The 22215-nt window shown below is 33.4% G+C and overlaps 1 protein-coding gene across 5 annotated transcripts in view; it reads left to right on the top strand.

The window, feature by feature from the left end:
- LOC138122522 (probable E3 ubiquitin-protein ligase RNF144A) overlaps positions 1-22215 on the top strand; it is an 87824-nt gene that overhangs the window by 33306 nt on the left and 32303 nt on the right. For 4 of the 5 annotated variants that reach the window (XM_069036759.1, XM_069036757.1, XM_069036758.1 and 1 more), the window contains 2 exons: positions 8825-8864; positions 21394-21665. In XM_069036759.1, the coding sequence (XP_068892860.1) occupies positions 21449-21665 (217 nt within the window). In that variant the 5' untranslated portion in view covers positions 8825-8864; positions 21394-21448. The remainder of the gene's footprint in view (positions 1-8824; positions 8865-21393; positions 21666-22215) is intronic. The other variant, XM_069036770.1, reaches the window with a different exon arrangement.

Raw genomic sequence — 22215 nt, 5'->3', positions numbered from 1 at the left:
TTTATTCAGACAGGATAAAAAGTGCAAGACATGTTTATACAGGTGCTCCAAAATTTGCGGAACAGCTTAGCAGTACGTTATTAAGTAATTTAATCATTAAAATATCAGGTAAAAATGTTTAAAAAAGTCTATCTTCATTTTTGTCGAAGATATGGACCTATTTGTTACATTAAGTACAATGTGATCAAGAAGACAACAAATCAGAGCAGGTGTTGCAAAATATCGGTCGTGTCGTAGCGGAATTCTATGCAAATAAGGGGCCAATGCAAGGGCGTAGACAATTTGTGGTCTCAAACGCTACTTTATAATAAATCATACCTCATGAATTTTAGACGTTGGAATTACAATTGTCCATTTAATTACTGTTATCTGATAATGGAGAAAATTTATAAAATAAAGAAGAGCAACATTTTACATTCGTAATAATGGGTCATTAAGCCCCTGGTAAGCATTTCGATGAAATGTCAAAGAAACATCAACGATGTGCTGCTGTTAACCTAGAAAACAATTTTTCGATTTCAGCAAAGTTTATCTCTAATAAACTCAATTTTTATATGATGAGATTTTTCACCCTATGTCAAAAGTGTACAATGTTGTCAGCTCTATTTTGGGTGTAAATTGCGGTGTTGTGGTTCTTTGATTAAAAAATAAACTACAGGTTGTAGGGAATGATTGTAAGTAAGCACGTAGTGAATATTTACTTAATGCAAAGTCCCAATCAAAATCTACCTATCAAAAGAAGATAGCATTTGGAAAAGGAAAATAGGAGTATAAAATAAATTTTTAAACTATCAGCTAGAATAGTGTAAAAAAAAAATGACAATAGAGGTATTTATGTATCAAGGGCATTTGAATTTGTGAAAATTTAAAAAATTTATAAATTGTGAACTTGATTTTGCTAAATTTCCTAGTTTGCGGTGGCTCGTATCTATGACACCTTGTTTGAGCGGGCGTAATAAGCGGGCATTATGATTTATACGCCCTAGGGCATTATAGCCTACTTAATATATCTCGTTGTCAAGGTATAAAAAACAAATAATGGTTCAGTGAAACGTAAAAGCTTGAACTACATCGAATTTTTCAAAACTGACAGAAATTTGATGTCCCACTTTTTATGCTCCCAATAGTACCTTAATAAACATAAACAGATTTTAACGAAAAGATTTAAGAGCAGGACACAGAGTGGAAGCATGAGACATTCAAAATGAATAGTGCTCAGGAGCAACCCTCTCAAGTCAAGTCTGAAGGCCGGTCTTGTAATTAAAAAAAGCGCACAACGGCGCAAATATTTCTTCACTTCATCGTGCGTCGTTTCCATTCTGTGCCTGTGTCCCCGATCCAGAAATTACTCCGTACTTTTCCTTCAGATATCTGTAGGAGCTTGAAGCTACATTTTAAATAGATCAATTTAAATTAAAAGTGGATTTATCAACTTAACGGCAAAAATTTCCCCAACCATTCGGTAAACTGGCATTCTCCCCAAATTTGGACCATTTACTTCCCAAATGTTTTTAAAACACCGGTGAACACCTTGTTTTATGTCTAAAGTGAGGCATTTTCTCTTTATAACACTACCTGTGGCCTCCATGATATCGCTACTTAATCGCATTTTTTTCAATAGTTATAATCTGATAGTGTCAAATTTTTTGACAAATTCAAAACGCCCGCTTTGAATGTTCAATATTAGAAAAAATAAAACACTTTCATTGCAATACAAAAAAAGAAAATTCCCTAATAGTAATGTATATTGAAAATGGATGGAGTTTACATTGATGTCCAAATCGAAGAGAATAGAATTGACAGTAACCAAATCATTCCTGGATTGTTGTCTAAAGTGGATCATTGTAACATTAATGTTTATAATATTTGTAATTTTACAAAATAAATTACATACGTACAGTACAAAAAATTAACACTGTCAGATTATAATTATATCTGAAAAAAATACGATTAATTAGCGATATCATGGAGGCCACAGGCAGTGTTATAAACTTTTGATTTAAATTGATCTATTTAAAATGTTAGCTTCAATCTCTTTAAGATATTTATTTTTAATGTCTCATGCTTCCATTCTGTGTTGTGCCCACAAATGTTTTCGTTAAAATCTGTTTACGTTTATTAAGGTCAGTTAATTTCAAAATTATCGAGTACACCTCAAAAATCAAGAAGTCGATTTATTACAATTTTTTCCACATGTAAAGATGTCTTTTTGGTATTTGAACGTCATATTTTTTATATACTCGTAGGTTAGTTAAGTTTGACAACATAAAATGTCGCTGGTATTTTAGAACACCATAATATTGTCTGTGTTTATCCTCTGCATGGTGTTCTTCGCGATGTTATAATACTGGACTACCCTTCGGATCGACCACCCTTCTGCTAATTTGGAAAGAATAAGCACTTTCGCGTTTTCGGTTAGATTAGGCATTTTGTTTGTCAAAATTAACATTGATCATTGACAAAAAATGTAAGTACATTTCACACTGTGTAACATTAGGTGTACTCTATAGTTTTTGAAATTAACTGTACGGTTGGCTTCAAAAAAAAAAACGGGAACTGTCAGAAAAAGTTCTGTCAGATTTTATTAAATTTTTATAGTTTGAAACGGCCTTTTAGAATTTAGGTTAAAAAACTGCACTTATGTGTCAGAAATACTACTGTCAAACAGACACAAATTGACATAAATTTACAAATTAAATTTCCAATTCACATTAGGTCAAATTTCATTTCCCGTTTTTTTTTTTTTGAAACCTACTGTACACCTACACTTCTGTTCACGGAAAAAGCATACAAGTCTTGAGAGAGATTTTTGCAATTTTTTGGCTGTGTAAATTTACTTGATATTTGTTTTGATCTACAAACGAATTTTGATTTTACGGTACTTTAAAGAACCCACAATTAACGATGCCGTGCAACATTGCTCCCGCACTCACAGTTCCCGTGACCTAAAGTGTAAGGTAACGAACGGTGTGTTTCCTACGTAGAGGGGTTTCCCAATAGGGAGGCCGAAATAGTTATTTATGCATTAAGGGAGATATGAACATGATTTTTCGCTGAGGTTTATAAGTCAACCGAGAGGAAAAACATGAATATCTCCCGTGGTGCATACAATATTTTATTTTTTAGTGTCTGTACCATGGACCTACTAGTAATACTACCTCCATGGTCTGTGCTTAAAAGTTAAAACTTTCTTTAAAATATTTTGCAGGGAAGATTGCGTGAATATATGATTGCTATAGTTTGGTTCTCATGCGTTTGTTGTAAACAATGTGGAGGGCGATAAAATTTGAAATATCTCAAGGGAGTTATGAGTTGTTTTTCATGATGTGAAAAGAAACAATATCGTGTTACTAAAAAATAAACATACATATTTGCGTTTCTATGGGTGTTCATTTAATATTCTGGTAGCATTACCTACGGAAATATTTTGTTTTTGTTAAGGCATGTCGTCGTTTGAACTTCCGATTAGTAAAATTAGAATAGAACTGTCATATTTTGACATTTGCGTTCAGAGAGGTTTGCTGTTTGTTGGTGTTCACGTTAGAACAGAAAACGTTTTTGATTGAAAGTTATTTTCGCAATGGTTTGAAAGTGAATGGTTCATGGATCTACTTCGTACAAAACTGCTTCGAAGAGTTTATCGTCGAATTTCCCAATGTTATTGTTGACCGAAAACGGAAAACCTTGGAAAACAACCTGAGCCGGTGTATAAAGTTGTTTCGTGAAACTGGAGGCGTTTACCGAAGAAAAACCACAGGGGTTGGCCGCTAAAACACACTGCTGCAGTTATTGAAACTGCAAGAGAAATTATGCAAAATGCTCCCCACACTTCACAATGCGTCAGTTATCGCAACGCAACAGAGTGAACCTTGTGTAAGAAAGTAGGAACGTGCCACAAAAGAAGAAGGTAGACATTTCCAGCACCTCATATAATAAATTGATTAATTTGTGTGTGAATTGTAATTGTATTACTTTTTTTATCATAATTCGTGTCATGCTGTTATTTTATAGTGAGGTTATGTACTTATGTCGTATTTTAACGCTGCGACATCCGTTTTTCAAAACAAACGATTTCCATAGGTGATGCTACCAGAATGTTAAATGAATACCCATTATTAACATTCTGTATCACCACATAAACGGTGGTGTGACCCTTTTGAATCATACTGTATACTGGGTGCTCCAAAATTCGCGGAACAGCTTAGCAGTACGTTGTTAAATAGTCATTAAAATATCAAGTAAAAATGTTTAAAAAAATCAATCTTTTTTGTATAGGCTCTGCCATTTCTATTGAAACGCTACCTGTTGATTTTTCATAAAATTTAGCAATGTGTAACAGGTCCGGTTGATTGTAAAATGGCTTTTCGTGAGAAATTTGAAATTTTGACATTTTCTAGTTCCTGAAACATCAAAGCAAATCACTGTCAAAATAAGTGTGTCATATAAATCAGTTATCTAACTACATATTTAGCTATTATTTATGTCGTCGACTCATCGTGCATTCTAAATACATATAATATAATATAAAATATAAAATCTAATATACAGTGAGCGGCAAAAGTATGGAATAAATTCCTTAAAAATTAAACAAATTTTTTTTCAAAAAAATCTTTGGACAGGTGAATTTTAGTTTATAAAAATACATGTTTCAGTACCAAAAAAAATTCCAAGCAGTCATTTGTTTTCGAGTTATGACGTCATCGATAGTTTTTTTAAATGGAAGCTCCCTATTTTTTTTCTTGATTCTGATAGCCCTTTGAATTGTTAAATGACATTGTAAAAATTTTGTAGTTACATAAGAAAATTTTTGAGAAAAAAAAATAAATTTGGAAAAAATAAATTTTATAACGAACAAAAACAAGTCAAAAAATCAAGTAGGTAAATCAGATAGTCAAATGTTACTGTCAATTTCATTCGTATGTGTTATTTGTTTTACAAAATGTTTTCGAAAATGACTCATTTAACAGAAACACAACGTATAGAAATTTTAATTTGCGGGGATAAAACTAGATAAAACTAAAACAGGGGAAATTTTTTCATAAACTTGCTTATTATCAACAAGCTGGGGGATGGCAATTCGAACATTTAATTCCATAATTTTAAGTACTTACTAACACAGTTTTTGACTTGTTTTTGTGTGTTATAAATTTTTTTTTTTCCAAATTTATTTTTTTTTCTCAAAAATTTCCTTATTTAAGATAACAAAATTTTTATACTGGCGTTTAGACATTTAAAAGGGCAATCAGAATCAAGAAAAAAAATAGGGGGTTTCCATTTAAAAAAATTATCGATGACGTCATAACTCGAAAACAAATGACTGCTTGGAATTTTATTTTGTATTAAAATATGTATTGTTATAAACTAAAATTGACCTGTCCAAAGATTTTTTTGAAAACAATTTTGTTTAATTTTTAATGAATTTATTCCATACTTTTGCCGCTCACTGTATAAAATTCTCGTGTCACAGTTTTAGTTATCATACTCCTCCGAAACGGCTTGACCGATTTTGATGAAATTTTATATGTATATTCAGTAGGTCTGAGAATAGGTTGTTATCTATTTTTTATACCCCTAAGTGATAAGGGTCGTCCACCCCAAATTTTTTTATTTTTTGGACAAAATTGTTTATTTTTATTTTTTTATGATGTGGCATTAAAAAATACATACAACCCTAAATTTTCATCCTTCTACCATCAACCCCTATTTTTTAATAACGATATTAGTAATTCAATAATTTTTTTTAAACCCCGGTCGATAACTTGATCGTTCAGTTAATTCTGTGATTTCATATACATAACCTCAAAAGTACTCGACATGTGTCATGAGCTTACACCGTGGAGGGAGAAAAGACTGGAGATGGCATTTCCTATGCTTCCCATGTTAAAAATCCGAACCCTCTAAAAGCACGTGCAACAACCTCTTATGACCCAGTCCACAATGCGCTAGATAAAGAAGCACAATGCGCCTGGAAGGAAGGCGAAGGAAGCCATTGGCCTAGCGTCTATATTCAGAAACCTTTTATGACTCTGTAGTTTTCGCGGGCCGGTACACTTATTTGAATTAGTGCCATCTCCAGTCTTTTCTCCCTCCACGGCTTACACCAATGATTTTTATTGTGTTACACATTGTTGGATTTGTCTCCGCTCCGATTAGCAGAATAACTATTAAAACGTCGAATAACTAACGAAAAAAAAATTATGAAGAAAATTCATTTTTAAAGGTTATGTCATCTGTCATTGTGCGCGCATTGACAATTTGAACTTAATTGAGATTTAACGTCAGCTGAGTTTTGACACCAAGTGTGATCAATGGTGATCAACACGTATTACTCTTACCTATTTTTGTATTGTACAGGGTGCGACAACATAACCTCCTTTTTTGAAATGCGCGCCATTCAGACTGTAATGGGGCGGGAGTGGTCTCATTCGGAAGCCGTGGTCCCGTGGTTTTAAAGATGTGTTCTCTATCTCTGTCAGCTGCCATCAGGCACTATTTGAAAAAAGCGGAAATGCCGCGTAAATGCGCACTGCCATAAAGTGGTACTAAATGCAGAGCGCACCATGTGGAAAGATCCCAGCAGAGGGCCAGCAGTGTCACTAACGCTTGCGCGTAGTTTGAGAAGAGTCATAAAGTGGTACCAGAGAGTGGCCGACTGATAACGCATCTAAAGCATTGACGGTATAGGGCTATAGGGAATGCTCCCTCCTGTTAATACTACCTCCATGGTTGGAAGAGTGGAGATGGAGACCCTGCGTTTGCCGTCGAGGTCTACTTTTCAAACTGATATTCTGTGATCGCAACCCTTCCGAAATCGCTTCAATGTTGGGTCGTGTCCCGAACCAGAAATCAATTGTTACATGGGTCACTACGTTCAGACAAACCGGGAGTGCGACAAGACGAAGAACTGGAGTTTCACTTCAATAAGCGGCAATTTGTAGTAGAGAACTCGCTCGCCAGATTTGGCCCCTTGCGATTTTGTTTATGGGTTTTTTTGAAATCTCGCGTTTATATCAACCATCTAAGGACCCTACAAGACCTGAAGGCCAACATCCGTGCAGAAATTGCACATCACGTGACGTGAATACGAATGAATAATCTCCGTCGGAGGGCGTAGTCCTTAGCATTAAATTAAGGTACAGTTGGTTGCAAAAAAGAACGGGAACTGGCAGAATAAAATTGACACATTTTTACAATTTTTTCATAGTGTGAAACCTTCTTACGAGAGATAGGTTAGAATTAGAGTCAAAATTCAGACATTTTTAGAAATTATTTGATAGGTATTGTCGAGTAGACAATTAATTGACAAATGGACAAAACCAAATTTACATTAGAAAAATTTTCGTTTCCCGTTTTTTTTTGCAACCAACTGTATTAAATTTGTGTATGCATTAAATCATTAAATTTCAATTCATTTTAATTATTCATTTTATCTTAATAAAAAAACTTAATTTAATTTACCTAATAAGTTAACACAACATTTATTGATTCTGAGGCGGTACGAAGTTCGCCGGGTCAGCTAGTAGGTATATAAAATTTAATATAAAAATCAAGATTGGCAATAATATAAAAAAAAAATTACTAAACATCTTTGCCGCGTTGCCAAACTGACAATCAACAGGTGGTGTTTCAATAGAAATGGCAAAGGCTATAGAAGATAGGGACCTATTTGTTACACTAAATGTGGCAACATTTAAAAACATTCAATTAGTGCGATTCTGTTTCAAAATTTAGCAAGATTGTTATTGAACAATATTGATTTTGCATAGATCCAACCAATCAACAGCTTCATATCATAGCAACTGCAACATTGTTATATAGCAATATTGGTAAATTTTAAAACAGAATCGCACCAATTGTATCCCAATAGTCTGTAAATATTTCATTTTTGTTGTATCCATGGAAATAAGAAAGAAAAATCAAAGCCATGTTACCATACGATATTTGAGGTAAAACCGACATAAAATTACTTCTTGGAAATGCTGGAAATAATGAAGTAAATAATTGAAAACCTGATCACAATCATTCAGAATTATTATAACATTGGCTAGTAAAAAACAAATTGTCAAAATCTTTTTTAATATTTAAAATAAACGAGATCAAAGCTGTACCTTTTGAGCCCCCACATCTTTAAATCTAAAAGATATAGGATTTTAAAATTATTTGTCTAATTATTTTCAAACACGAGTTGACATGCCTCACTGAGTTGTTTCGCGAATTTTGGGGCACCCAGTATGCAACATTTTTGTCACTTTGTGAAATAGATATTTCAAAGAATTCAGTCAAAATTAATTATTATGACATTTATGAATTATGACAATACAGCTTAGACTACATTGGGTTTTTATAAATTGTTGCCTGAAATTCCATGCTCCCAATAGTACAAATCTTTAAAACAAAATAATTGTTATATCTACGGGGTGATCAAGAAGGACTGTTTAAGTTGGTCATGCTGAATTTTATTTTTAAATGATACAACTGGAGTAACTTCCGGTTGTTGACGGCTTCACACTGACAGCCGCATCAGTGGCAAGTCAAATTTGACATTTCAAATTAAATTAAACATGCTGGTGAATCGTTCCGAATTCCAATTTTGATGTCATTTTGCCGTTAATTTTTACTCTCATAACCTACCATTTTGTCGTTATTAATTCTACGTCATATATCTGTCAAATAAACCCACAAAACATATCCGGTTGCAGTGTTGTAAGTAGCCGAATAAAAAAATGTTCTTCATTGTATTGCCAATTTAAACAGTCCTTCTTGATCACCCGGTATGTATATTAGTTACTGAATACTTAACACTTACTTTGATATTTTGTTTTAGAATTACTTGGGATTGTTGGCACCAGGATTTCGCAATGATGGTAAGACTAGACACTTGTGATTAAATATTAATCTATCTCAAGATAATAATCATAAAAACAAACATCTGTATAATACACACGGCCAACCTGTCTGTTGCTAGAATTGGTTCCAAAAAAAAAACAGGAAGTGTCAGAATAAAATTGACACATTTTTAAAAAATTTTCGTTGTGTGAAACATTCTTACAAGAGAGGTAGGTTAGAATTATGGTCAAAATTCAATGACATTTAAAACAATTATTTGATATGTATTGCCAAGTAGGAAAATGTTCATTTCCTGTCCTTTTTTGCAACCAACTGTACAATCGACTTTCATGTCTCATACTTTTTGTATTTTTAATTTTTTTAAAAATAGAATTCACGTGCTAATGAATATTGATAAGTACAGTTTACTAAGTTGCGAGGCCCGTTGTGGGAAACTTTATATTGCCACCCTTTATCTTCTTTTTTGTTAGTGATATTGAATTATAATATGTACTCATGTACAGGGTGATTTTGAAAGTTGTGCAGATATTTTAACCTGCGATAGAACCCCGCAAAAGGTAACGATTGAGCCAATAATGCCTGATATTACAAACGTTGATATTTTTCGAGAAAGACGAAGTAAAATGTTTTTTTTTTAAGTGTGAGAGCCTCTGCATTTTATGAAAAAGTGGTAAAAAAATCATAGTAGAACTATTGTTGTCATTTAATTCAAAATTAAGTCATTTTGACAGGAACTTCAATATTAATTTCAATTTAAATCACAAGTGGTTTTCACCAACCTGGAGAAAACCGATATGGTTTTGATCTATGGCGAAGCCCTTGGACGTTCAGAGCTAGCACGGCAAATTTACCATGAGAGGTTTCCTCAAAGGATACTTCCCAATACACAACCATTTGTAAATAAGGTACTATATCACAAAGGTATCGCCAACGGTGCGGAGATATATCTCCCTCTCTTTTAATTTCGAGCAATGTTAAGTTAATCTGTTTGATACGATACAAACATCCCTTAAAATTGTGGATACTTCTATCTTTGTCACACTCACAGGATTTATCGATAATGTCCTCTCTTTTAATTTCGAGACGAAAAATTGTGGAGCGGAATGGCGCTACCTTCTAAAGATATAGTACCTTATTTGTAAACGTTGTGCAACATTTTCGCGATTTCGGGCGTTTCGAAATGAATGTGTGCGATCCTGGCCGCCAACGAGAAGATCGGTGTGGAAAAAGAAATTCTTCACGAAATTGAAAACCAGGCACGAACAAGTACTCGGCGTCTTACTCACCTGGGAGTTTCTCAGTTTGTAAAGAGCGATCAAATTAATTTGTAATCGAGTCATCCATGGATTTGAATCCGTATGTCTTTTCAATTGATATGCCTAGATCTAACCTGTGTTTTAAGATGTGTTTTTTGTTCAACTAACGACATACGATTTCGGATTCATGGATAACTCGATTACAAATTTATTTGATCGCTCGATAGTTTGGTTACGAGTTCAAAACGCCGCTCAGGAAATTCGTCACAACAGAGGCATTCTGAATCGAGTTCGGCTTTCTTGGACACGTTCGTCGGACTGAAGCTTGCATTGCAAACGATGGGAGGCATTTTGAGCAACTTCTTTGATCTTGCATTTTATACTTTTACTCACGATTACAGTCTTTTTACTTTGTCGTTTAAACCTTTGTTGTTTTCTGAATAAGTTGCAGGCATTATTTTATCACTTAACAAATCTTACCAAAAATTCATGATGAAACTCAAAAAACTTAAATGATAACAATCAAACAGAACTTCGAATGACATAAAAACTTGACTTTTTAGGTTGGTCGTACGTCAAAACTGCCCGCACAATTTGAAATTTTTCAGGGATTCCTAAACAAACTGATTCCTTTGATTCTCTTGTAAACCATTAATATTTGTATAAAGCAAGTTGGGTTATTTTACCTACTTTTAACACGTACTTCCCTCAGGTTAAAATATCTGCGCAACATTTAAAATCAGATTGTAAAAACAGAGCGGTCAAAAAAATATGCGGTCAAGTCGTTTGATGCTTGTTTTTGACTCCGTGAACGTCTGCTGCAACTTCATCAAGTGTCAAACAATGGATGCTAACGTTATTCATTTAGCTAAGAAGCAGTGGTATAAATTGTTCCTAATAAAAAACATGTTCTTTTTAAGTTACCAATAAGTTGTTTTCTGGTTTTCTTAGTGTTACATTAAGGAAAGTAAAAGAAACGTCAATGACTGAAAAGGCAATTTGTGTTTGTTAAAAGAAGAAAACCACGACGTGCTTAACCACAGCAATTTTTAAATAGTCACATACCTAGGAGTTGACCGGTTTCATTGAATTTGTTACAGAACATTTATAAATTAAAGTAAAACAATGATTAAAATAATAACTTAAAACTAAAAGCATGTCGAATTAAAACATCCAATAATGAGTGGATCCACCATTGTTTGTTATACACTCATTTACTCTGCAAGGGATGGTTGAAAGCATTATTATTAACGGTGTTTTGGGGAAATTATACGTTATAAATCTCGCAGTAATAATTTCCAGTCTCAAGTAGTGTCCCTAGGGGCTACCATTCTTAAAGGACGATCTTCACGTGCTGTGGTTCTCCGAGGAGGATCTGATGTCTCTCTTCTTCAGATTACTTGAACCAACGTTGCCACACTTTTGAAACACTACGGTCTACACGGTTGAAAATTTGCCTTAGTAAAGATAACCTCCATGGAACGTATACAATTCCTCACTGCGTTCGTCGTGCTCTAAGCCCTCTCGTTCGATAGTAGACTGTCTTGTGCAACTCGTATAACAATGTACTATTAAAGATTTTAAGCGATTTGGAGCCTTTAAGGGGCTCGTCGAACAAAAAAACTTTGTATGTATTCAACTCGTTCGTGTGTAACTTGGGCTTTTTTGGCACTCGTGGGCCTTTAAATATAAGATGTTGGAAATAGTCGATAATATTTAATTGTAGCCAATGAAATTGTTTTTTCTGAGGATGAAAATTTCAATAAATGAACATTTTTCTTAACGAGAGTGATTCACCGTGTTCCTGACGTCGTAGGCAAATGAATAACTGTTTATTAAAGGTAGTGACAATAACTTATTTGAAATTTGATTGATACCCTTTTCGCTTTGAAAATTTTGTACTGTTTGATACAATTAAATATGTAATTTAAATTTTGAAATTATGTTTTTGTTTACCACAGTAAGTTATTTAATCATAAGATTACTTATTTTTGTGTTAAATATGTATTCAATCGTTCTTACTATAGGCCGTGCCAAACCCAAATAACCACCACCTGTTGAATTATGTTGGTGAAAACAAAATTACACTAAGTGTATAATGGCAATTTTGATATTACTAGGATGCTAGACCAATCAAATCTAAGTGTACAACGTTGCCGGTTGATTTTTTGGGTAGAATGCAGTGTTGGTGGTTATTTGGCTTTGGCAAAGACTATATTATCTATTCACTTTGATTGTGACCACAACGAAAAACATAGTAGGCGCTGTTTAGCTGTGTGTTGCATTCGTTTTACACTAAATATTTGTGTGGTGTGAATATGATGTGAAAATGTCAGAATTGTCAAAACTTGACAATGGTAGTATAGCAATGATTTTAATGTATTTATCAATATTAAGAACGGAAATCAATATTTGAAGTAGGAGAAACTAAAGACGTCTGTCTGATTCTGTAATCACGTCTGTTGAAAAGTGGAGTTATATCCAGGTACAGATTTAGTACAGATTATTTAACGTAAAAACTTCGAAATCACCTCATGCAATTCTCGATATTAATGAAGAACGAAGGAAATGGTAATTTGGCAGTAAGACAAACGCGAAAAATGCCTGGTATAAAGGTAATCAGAACTTTCAATTAGCATGGATTAATACAAATATTTTCAGATAAAAACTAATCAGACAGAAAGTTCAAAAAAATGATTTACATTGGATGAAAAGGCAGAAGGTATCAAACTACAACACTTACTAGCCAAAATGTACAACAAAAAAGCACAAATAGAGTTAACTTTATTGGTGATTTTCGTTTTTGTGAGTTGTTTTCCCGTTGGCTTCAATAAATGTCTCGAAACAAGTCAATATTAACCGTTTGGTCCCAACTTTGAGAAGACGACGTGGCATTTTCTTTTTGAATTCTAAAATTTTGTACCAAAACTCAATTTTATAGATATGCGCACAGTGTACGTCGAAAAACGTTTGCGCAAGTCGTTCTCCGTTCTGTCTTCTGTGAGCGTGACGTTTCTGTCAAAATGGCGCCTCTGAGAGTTGCCAACTGCGACTGGATTTAGTGTTATCGAAAATTACCTATCAATAACCTAGCAACTGAAAAGTTACTACGGAGTGGTCACAATCAAAATGAATAGATTATATGTATAGGCTCTGTCATTTCTATTGAAACACCACCTGTTGATTTTTCCTAAAATTTAGCAATGTGTAACAGGTCCGGTTGATTGTAAAACGGCTTTTAGTGAGAAATTTGAAATTTTGACATTTTCTAGTTCCTGAAACGTTAAAGCAAATCACTGTCAAAATAAGTATGTCATGTAAATCCAATCTGAAATTTGATAGGTACTTCAAAGATTTAGTGATAGAAAGGAGCAAACAGAGAATGCAAGTTTTGTATTATTGAATTTGTCGTCTCTAAGAAAGATTATAAAAAGTTATCGGTTGCCCGAAATTTCACCGAAGTAGGGTCTAGGAAGACCACGAACAACTACGCAAAGATTAGATGAGCAAATACCAAAAAGAATATCCACTCCTTTCAAAGAAGATTGTAACATTATTTAGATTATAGATGATTGGAACAAAATAGATTTTACTGATGATATTCAATATGGACGAGGATCTGTGGGTAAAAGATCTGACACAAAATACACATTATCCAAGGTTAAACACCCAAGATTTTTCGTAACGTAAAATCGACCAGTTTATCAAGTCTACAGTATAACGGATCGGTTTATGTGCGAGTATACATAAATATTTATATAATGTTACCGCTAATATGCGAAATCTGGTTTTATGCACAATATCCAGAGATTTTAGTTAATATGCATATTAACTAATGTTCAATACCGTCTATTTTTGTTGTTATGTACCTCGCTTTCTCTTTGCACCTCAGGGGATTAGCATCCCCACCCACTTGTATATAAGGGTGGGCGTCCCCTGAGTGTGAGAGTTGGTCAGTGTTGTTGTACGAAGTAAGATCAAAAAAATCTCGAAAATCACACGAATTTGTTTCATTCACAATCGCATTTCAAATTGAACTAAGTCGTTTGGAAACGCCAGCGACTTTGTATCGCCGAGACGATACAACTAATATCTCTCGATAATAGGCATAAATCCAAGAGATTTCAGTGCTTATGAATAATATCTTTAAAATTTTAGTACTAAATTCTCCAGTTATTTATATAATTTTGCAGAAGTACCTAACAGCTCTAAGTGCAAAAAAATTGAACGTCTTTGCAATTTAAAATGTCACAACAGCTCATCTTGTTCAAACAAATAAATTTTCTTTATTTCTTGTAATATTAGATAAATCAGGGTAACAAAGTGCCTCAGTTTATGATTAGATGCTATATGCTAAGTGTTTAATCAAATACATTTTTAGGTACATGCAGGTGTCCTAGAGTTGCGAAAAAGCTGCATAACTTGTTGGTTATTAAAAACTTTACTTTTTTTCTGGATGATAGCTACGCTTCTACTGCACATTCGGAAAATATTGCCGTATGTATACAGTGTGTCTCAATATTATAAAAACACTAAAGTTATGTTTGTTTAAACGGAACCTACACAGTTTGATTTTATTTTTGAATTTTATGCTAAATTATTAATCAAATTTATACAGGCTGTTTTTACTTTTCTGCCATCGTTTTTGATCAGGGGCCGTTTTTTTTACCAGAATTTCGAATTGCAGATGTTCCTTCGAAAATTCGTACCTTCCAAATTGCTGCACATAATTAAAGTGATTGACGCTGTTTGATTTCTGAATGTTTGCCTCATCTGCTGAGTGTTTACTCAATAACCTGCTCAGTCGCATATGCCTACTACGATTTTTTAAACATAATTAAACTAAAAATGTCAAAAACTCATTTTTTTCAAATGGCACCCCGTATTTATCTTTGCACTGGTCGAAAGCTTTTTTGACAAGCTTTTGAACAATATGAGGTTTGTATAGTCGAATCTGAAAATCTATGGTGCTATACTAAAATTGCTAAATTTGATGCAATTTTTCCGTTAAAAAGACAATACAAAAATTTAGTAGGCCTAACAAAAGATGATCACACAATATGGTCACTCCATAAAGAGGAATCAACCAACAAAACAGTGTTTAACAATGAAACATTTAATTATTTTAGTGATTTTAAGATAGCACCCTAGATTTTCACATTCGACTATACAAACCCTATACCGTTGGAAAGCTCGTCAAAAAAGCTTTCGACCAGTGCAATAATAAATGCGGGGTGCCGTTTGAAAAAAATGAGTTTTTGGCATTTTTAGTTTGTTATACTTAAAAAATCGCAGTAGGCATATGCGACTAAGCACGTTATTCAGTCAACACTTAACAGATGCGGCAAACATTCAGGAATCAAACAGCGTCAATTATTTTACTTTATGTGCAACTATTTGGAAGGTATTAATTTTCCCCCTGCAATTCGGAATTCTAGTAAAAAAAGCGCCACTGATCAAAAACGATGGCAGATAAGTAAAAACGGCCTGTGTAGATTTGATTCCCAATTTAGCATAGAATCCAAAAATGAAATCAAACTGGGTAGGTTCCATTAAAAAAAAAAACAACATAATTTTAGTGTTTTTATAATATTGGGACAGCCTGTAGATATACCGCAATATTTTCCGAATATGCAGTAGAAGCGTAGCTATCATCTAGAAAAAAGGAAAAGTTAATATCTTTAAGAACAAACAAGTTATGGAGCTTTTTCGCAACTCTGGGACATCCTGTATATGTACGAGTATTACCAAGTTTTATTTACCCTTCTGGTTTTGCATTTTTGCAGTCGTCCCAAAGTATTATTTTATTGTCATAGGGTTAATAAACCTCCACGAGTTAAAATTATGGATAGGTACTTAATATCTATACATATTTTTTGGTGGTTATGCATAACAGGCATATAAATTCAGTTATCTATATACCGGGACATTTTTTTTAACTCTGAACATAGTCCATATTTATTCACTATGTTCAATTTTAAAAAACACAGATCAATGAATTGGATGAATTGTGAGTTGCTATGCAACCAACTATACCGAAGACCAGAGATTTTGAAATAATGTTAAAAATTGTTCCGATTGATGGAATTGGTCTATCATATGTTGCATTGGAAATGTCACGCACATTTCTAATGCTCTAATTGGCATAGAATAACTGCATTATGTGTATTTCTTCTTCAAACAACTTGACCATTTTGTTAAACTGTCAAGTACTTATTTTCGTTACCTTGGTTACGTGATTACATACATGCATTGACCTGTGTTTTTTAAAACTGAACATAGGGAATAAGTGTGGGCTATGTTCAATGTTAAAAAAATGTCCCGGTATTAATACGTGAAAGAAAACCTTTGTAAAGTTCTCCCAGAGCTGCAGCGGTTTTATGGCAGGGCAATGATAATTGTTACGCCTGTTGAGATGCCGATAAGCGACATAAACAGACCCTGTCAATCATCATTTTCGTTCTATACCTGTCAGTTTACAGGGTAGTACTTGGACGAATTTACGATTAGGGGTTGTACTTGCGGTTTAAACCTATTGTCGGTGTTGTTAACTTTTGTACAATGGTACCCTGCCATAAAACCGTTGCAGCTCTGGGAGAACTATACGTTGTACCCCTTTTTAAGTAAATGGCACGCACGGAGGAGTGTGAGATTTGGCATAGTTAAAGTTTATGTGGAGAAGGAGTGCAGAAAGATAAAATTTATGTATAATATACAGGCGTCCCCAAAAAAAGAGACAAATCCATAGCTCCCTTATTATTCGGAGGATTTTAATTATCTATACACCAAATTAAATGGTTGTGAATAAGGTACAAAATGGCGTACTAAATTCACGTAAAACCCAAAGTGCTTCAAGGTTAAACTGTCAAAATATTTTTTTCAAATACCGACACACACTTTTTTTTAGTAATTCTGATAGAGATTTTTATTCTGAAAACAACAATGTATGACATGTGTAACCTCATATAAGAAAACATTTTTTTTAAATAACACTACATTTTGAAACAAATGATGAGCACGAGAAGCTATCAAAATTCATTGCGTTACAATGTAATAAATTAACCAAATTAAGTTAATTGGAAAAACAAATGACAAATATGTAATAACATTTAGGATTGCACGTACAGAGCGCAGTTTAAGCATCGACGATAGTATCATTTTTTAACTTTCTTTTGTATTTTGGGTAGGTAAGTGTACACTTGTGATGATACACTGTTCTTTTTAGAATAAAAATCTCTATCAGAAGTGTTAAAAAAATGATGTGTTCGCATTTGAAAAAAAATTTTTTTTGACAGTTTAGCCCTGAAGCCCTTGGACCTATATGTGAATTTTTTAGGGCTTTTTTTAGCCTATTTAGAGCCATTTAATTTGGTGCATAAATGTTTAAATTTGTTGTTACAAATATCAAAACATTCATACACTGTAAAAAATTAGCGGAGCAAATGCGGAGTAAATTTGGTAATTTGGAGCGAATGCGGAATGGATGATTTGTAATTGATTTAATCCCCCCGCAGTGAAATCCACTCCAAGAGGGAGTTTATTTAGATTATTCATAAAAAAAAACTCTTCGGAGTGAAATACAAAATTCTTTGACTATTAGTGGTTTGCCACCACATAAGTTAGTATTGAAAGATATATAATTGCACGTTTTACTGATCAGAAACTTAAATACAAAGGAAGCATTAGTCTATGGAACAAGAAGATGCATCAACTTTATGCATCGCAATGCTATTGATTGCGAAGTTTTAACTGGAACGGAACGCAATAAGAGAATTTTGATTCCACGTATAAATTTAACATATTCAGGTACTATTTTACCATTTAATTTTCAAAGAAGTCAATTTGCAATTATAGCTGCATTTGCGGTGACAATAAATAAGTTTCAAAAACAAACATTCGAAAAAATTGCAATTTTATTGAGGCAGCCAGTTTTCAACTGTACGTCGCAGCAAGTAGAGTTCGATCATTCAATGGCTTGAGATTTTATATTTCTGAATATAACGGCCAAGGGCATTTAGCAAACGATGAAATTTTATTTTAAAGGCTGTATGACACGATGCTAAATTTTGTAGAAAATTTGTTAGAAAATGAGAGAGGACCAATGAATGGTCAGGATCTGACAAAGACAGACTATGATCCTGATCGAGGGTCTCGCTCATTTTCTAACAAATTTTCTACAAAATTTAGCGTCGTGTCAAACAAGCTTAAGTTCAACAAGACATTTTATTTTTTTAACCGCCCGGTTTTTTTGTTTCAATAAAAAATATAGGTATTAAAAATAGAAACACATGTTATTTATTGTTTTTAAATATGGCATAGCCAAACTATACCTCATTTTTCCTATCGTTCGTATTTTTCAAATAACTCGAAAATTAGTGCATAATGAAATGAGGTATTTGTAAACGTTCGCAGCTGACGTAATAGAACAAAATTCAAAAAAATTATATGCGATAATTATAGAGGTATACTCTGATAAAAAAAAATCTCAGTAACGTTCAAACTTAAAAATTTAATGAAAACGGTCGAATTTCGACCGCTGGGCGACCTCTAGTTTAGATAAATAACTGAAGAATTTAGTGTATTACGCATAGTAATTAAAATTTTCAAGATATTATTCATAAGCACTGAAATCTCTGGGGTTTATGCATATTATCTAGAGATATTAGTTATTATGCATATTAACTAAAATCTCTGGGTATTGTGCATAAAACCTGATTTCGCATATTAGCGGTAACATACAGGGTCTATCAGAACTGGCGGACCGAAATAATACGGTGAATTCATCATCTTCTGGGAATAATAGGAAAAATGTTCAAAAAAATCTATCTTAAATAGTGATTAGGAAAGAAGCAATTTAAACTGACCAATCCTGTTGTTGATGTTAAGTAGTTGAGTTACCTATAAATTAGTTTTCCTGCTTTATTTGTAACTATGGATGCATTTCAAATGATGCATATGCATTGTTGGGTATCCGCATTGTTTATGCAATAGTGCCACACTGTTTGGGAGCTTTTGCACCATTTTATTGTTGTAATAATTAAATAAATAAAGCCTGTCTCGATTCTAAATTTTCACCAACACTGCATTCTACGTTGGAAATACAACTGGCAACACTGTTTGGTGAAAAATGCGTCAGATTGTACCGGGTGGGGCATCGTATATGCGCAGGCCAGAAATCGCGACTTCTAATTAAATAAAATCGGTGAAATTTTATATACCTGACTAATTATTGATAAGGTACATTTGAGAATTTTTTAAAACATTTTTGTTAATAAATAAGGCCGAAACAGTTTTATTAGTTTTCTGAAATTAACTATTAATTTACCTATAAAGTTTTTACACTAAATGAATCTGTATCTGGTAGCCCATCAAACCCTGGTGGCACAATTGACTTGGTTAGCTAAATAATTCGCTTTTTTATTTAAACGTAAACCAGACGGGTAATTTAGGGCACAATCGTATAATTTCCCAACAAAGGTACAGCCGACCGTTTTAAACCTTTTTGCCATAAAATTGACAGTTTCCATTGTCACCTAAATTTACGACAGCACAAGTAGCAGGTCATAAATAAAAATGATTTTGAAAGTTGAAATGTAAAACTGCGTTTAATTCAAAATCTAATTGGTATTTTTTTCCGTAGATTTCGTAAATAATTATAGGAAGTGAATCTGGGTAGGTTAGTATAAAAATCAGAATTTGATTTTTTGGTTGAAATTTACATTTTAATTTTTTTTGGCTTTGTTTGTAAGTGAAAAATTATCAAAAAATTATGAAATGTACCTTACCAATAGCCAGGTAAGTCTGAAAAATTTCGACAATTTTATTTAATTAGAAGTCGCGATTTCTCGCGTGCGCGTATACGATGCCCCACCCGGTATTTGTTAGGTTATCTGTCAATCTCCGTTTTTACAACTCAAAATTTTAGAATAAAGGAAAAGAATGAAAACCTTTTTTTAAATGCAGCAAGTAAGAAGGTAGAAAACCAAATTCTAAAAGCAAAATAAACTTATGACCTAATTTTAATGTTTTCGAATCATGTTTATAAAATAATTATATTGCCAACTTTGGTTATAAGAATCCCCAATTTAGAAATATTTTTATTTTGCCAACATAATTCAACAGGTGGTGGAAATTTAGAATTGAGATAAACTATAGTTAACATTTTGTAATGAAAGTCAATTGCTTAGCAATCAAAAACAACAATGCCTCATGTCAGATTTTATCGAGTACCTACTGTCACAATGACGTTTCGGTTTTAAATATTTCCCTGGCATAATAGATCATCAAAAAGTACCAGGACTGCATTTTTTATTGACAAAATCAATAATTAATTTCGAAATATCTATCTAGATATTTACCTTGAGGTAAGTCACCTTTTATTGCTGCAATGAACTGAAATTATTTGTGCAGCTTCATTTGTGATACCACATCTCGATCAACCTCTAAACTTCTAAAGGGATTTGAAATCTAGGACTGACCTTAATAAGATTCGTTAATTTCTGTGTAACTTTATTTATTTGTATTTGTATTGAAAACATTCATAATAAATGCTTAAAATATCCTCCGTTTGCCCCTACATAAGCATACCTTCGGACAGCAGCGCGCTACATTCCCCATACACAAAATGCATATCTGCATACTACTCGATAGAATATTCTGGCGTTGTAATCTATTGTAATCTTTGCAGCCGACGGATAAAAGATAGATCAAGACAAAGTGTAGACTTTGACAGTAGTAAATTTTTAAATCGAAACATAGCACATGCACAAAGCAATATTTCAGCGGTCCCAAAACAACAGGGAACGATTTTATTTTCAGAAAACCGTTCAATGTATCCAAAAGCGGTATAAAGGTTTTCGACCACATTTTCCCTGATAAACTCACCCTGAAATTCTTGGGAGACCATTCCCTAACACCCTGTATACATCACATAACTTGACCACAATTTTTTAATGCTCGTATCTTTTTGTCAATTTTTTTAAACTTTAAAGTATCAAGTTGAATTAGTAGGTTTAACTGTGCAACTGCCTTAACAGGAAAAGTTAGGGGAACATTGTTTTTGGTGTTCAAATAAAGTGACTTTCTGAAGAAAGCGATACTATCAAAAAAAAAGGGGAAAATTCAGCAAAGGTATGCTGTTCCATCAGGGCAACGCTCCTTTCCTATTCGTGACTGTTTTTCTGTCACGCAGCCTTATTATTTAAAGTATAAATGAGTCTTCCGATTCAAACAAAAGATTTTCTGTATGGAATGGAAAAACATTTTAAGATGATTATTTTTTATATTTTAGGCTATAAAAGAACTCAAGTTTTGGTCTTCACGTAAATTTACGAAATTACTTCAACATGACATTGCCCATCCAGCCACTTTGTGGCGATAATACATCATTACCATTACGTGGAGGTGTGACAGGAAGGCGAAGAGTGTGTCTAAGTGCAGCTTGGGCTGATCCACCGACACGAAGGGAGAGACGTAGGGCAATTTGCTCATGGTCAGTAGGATACGGCACACTAACGGAACAAGAAGAATCACCTATCAAACAAGATCTACTTCACAAGAAAGGTTTGTTTTAAGAATCTTTACGAACCTTCCTTAATAATAAAGCACAAATGAAAACGAATTAGTTAGTAGTTAACACCTAGACATACATTTTAATTCAACTTCTGGTTGAACATGAGCGACAAGGCTAAATTAAACAAAAACCCAAGTACAGTAAAATTTTCAGAATTAGATGCTATATTACTCATTTTTTGCCTTGTATTGTTTGCTTTGTTTAGTTCCCTATAATTTTCTCGTATCTGTTATTTTTCCATATTCGTCGTTATTTTGTATTCTGTTTAGAAAACGATTCATCGAGATTTCACTGTCTAATACGAAATTATAATAGTACAACGTTCTCTGTTGAAATTTACTGTCAAAAATTAAATGTTCACTAATGCTAAAGGACTGTGTGACAAACTAAGTAGAACTAATTCGTTCTTGGTCCGTGAAATTTTCGACAATTCATAGATTTCGTTCCAGAAGTGTTCCATCAGAGTAGTGATTAAATACAAAATTAAGTTTAATATAGACCGAGGGGTAGATTCACGAAACTGAGCTAATTTGTAAATCA

The sequence above is a fragment of the Tenebrio molitor genome, chromosome 1 (genome assembly GCF_963966145.1).
Source record: "Tenebrio molitor chromosome 1, icTenMoli1.1, whole genome shotgun sequence".
Classification (NCBI taxonomy): Eukaryota; Metazoa; Arthropoda; class Insecta; order Coleoptera; family Tenebrionidae; genus Tenebrio; species Tenebrio molitor.
Note: the sequence above shows the minus strand (reverse complement) of the source record. Positions and strands in the feature narration are given on the sequence as shown.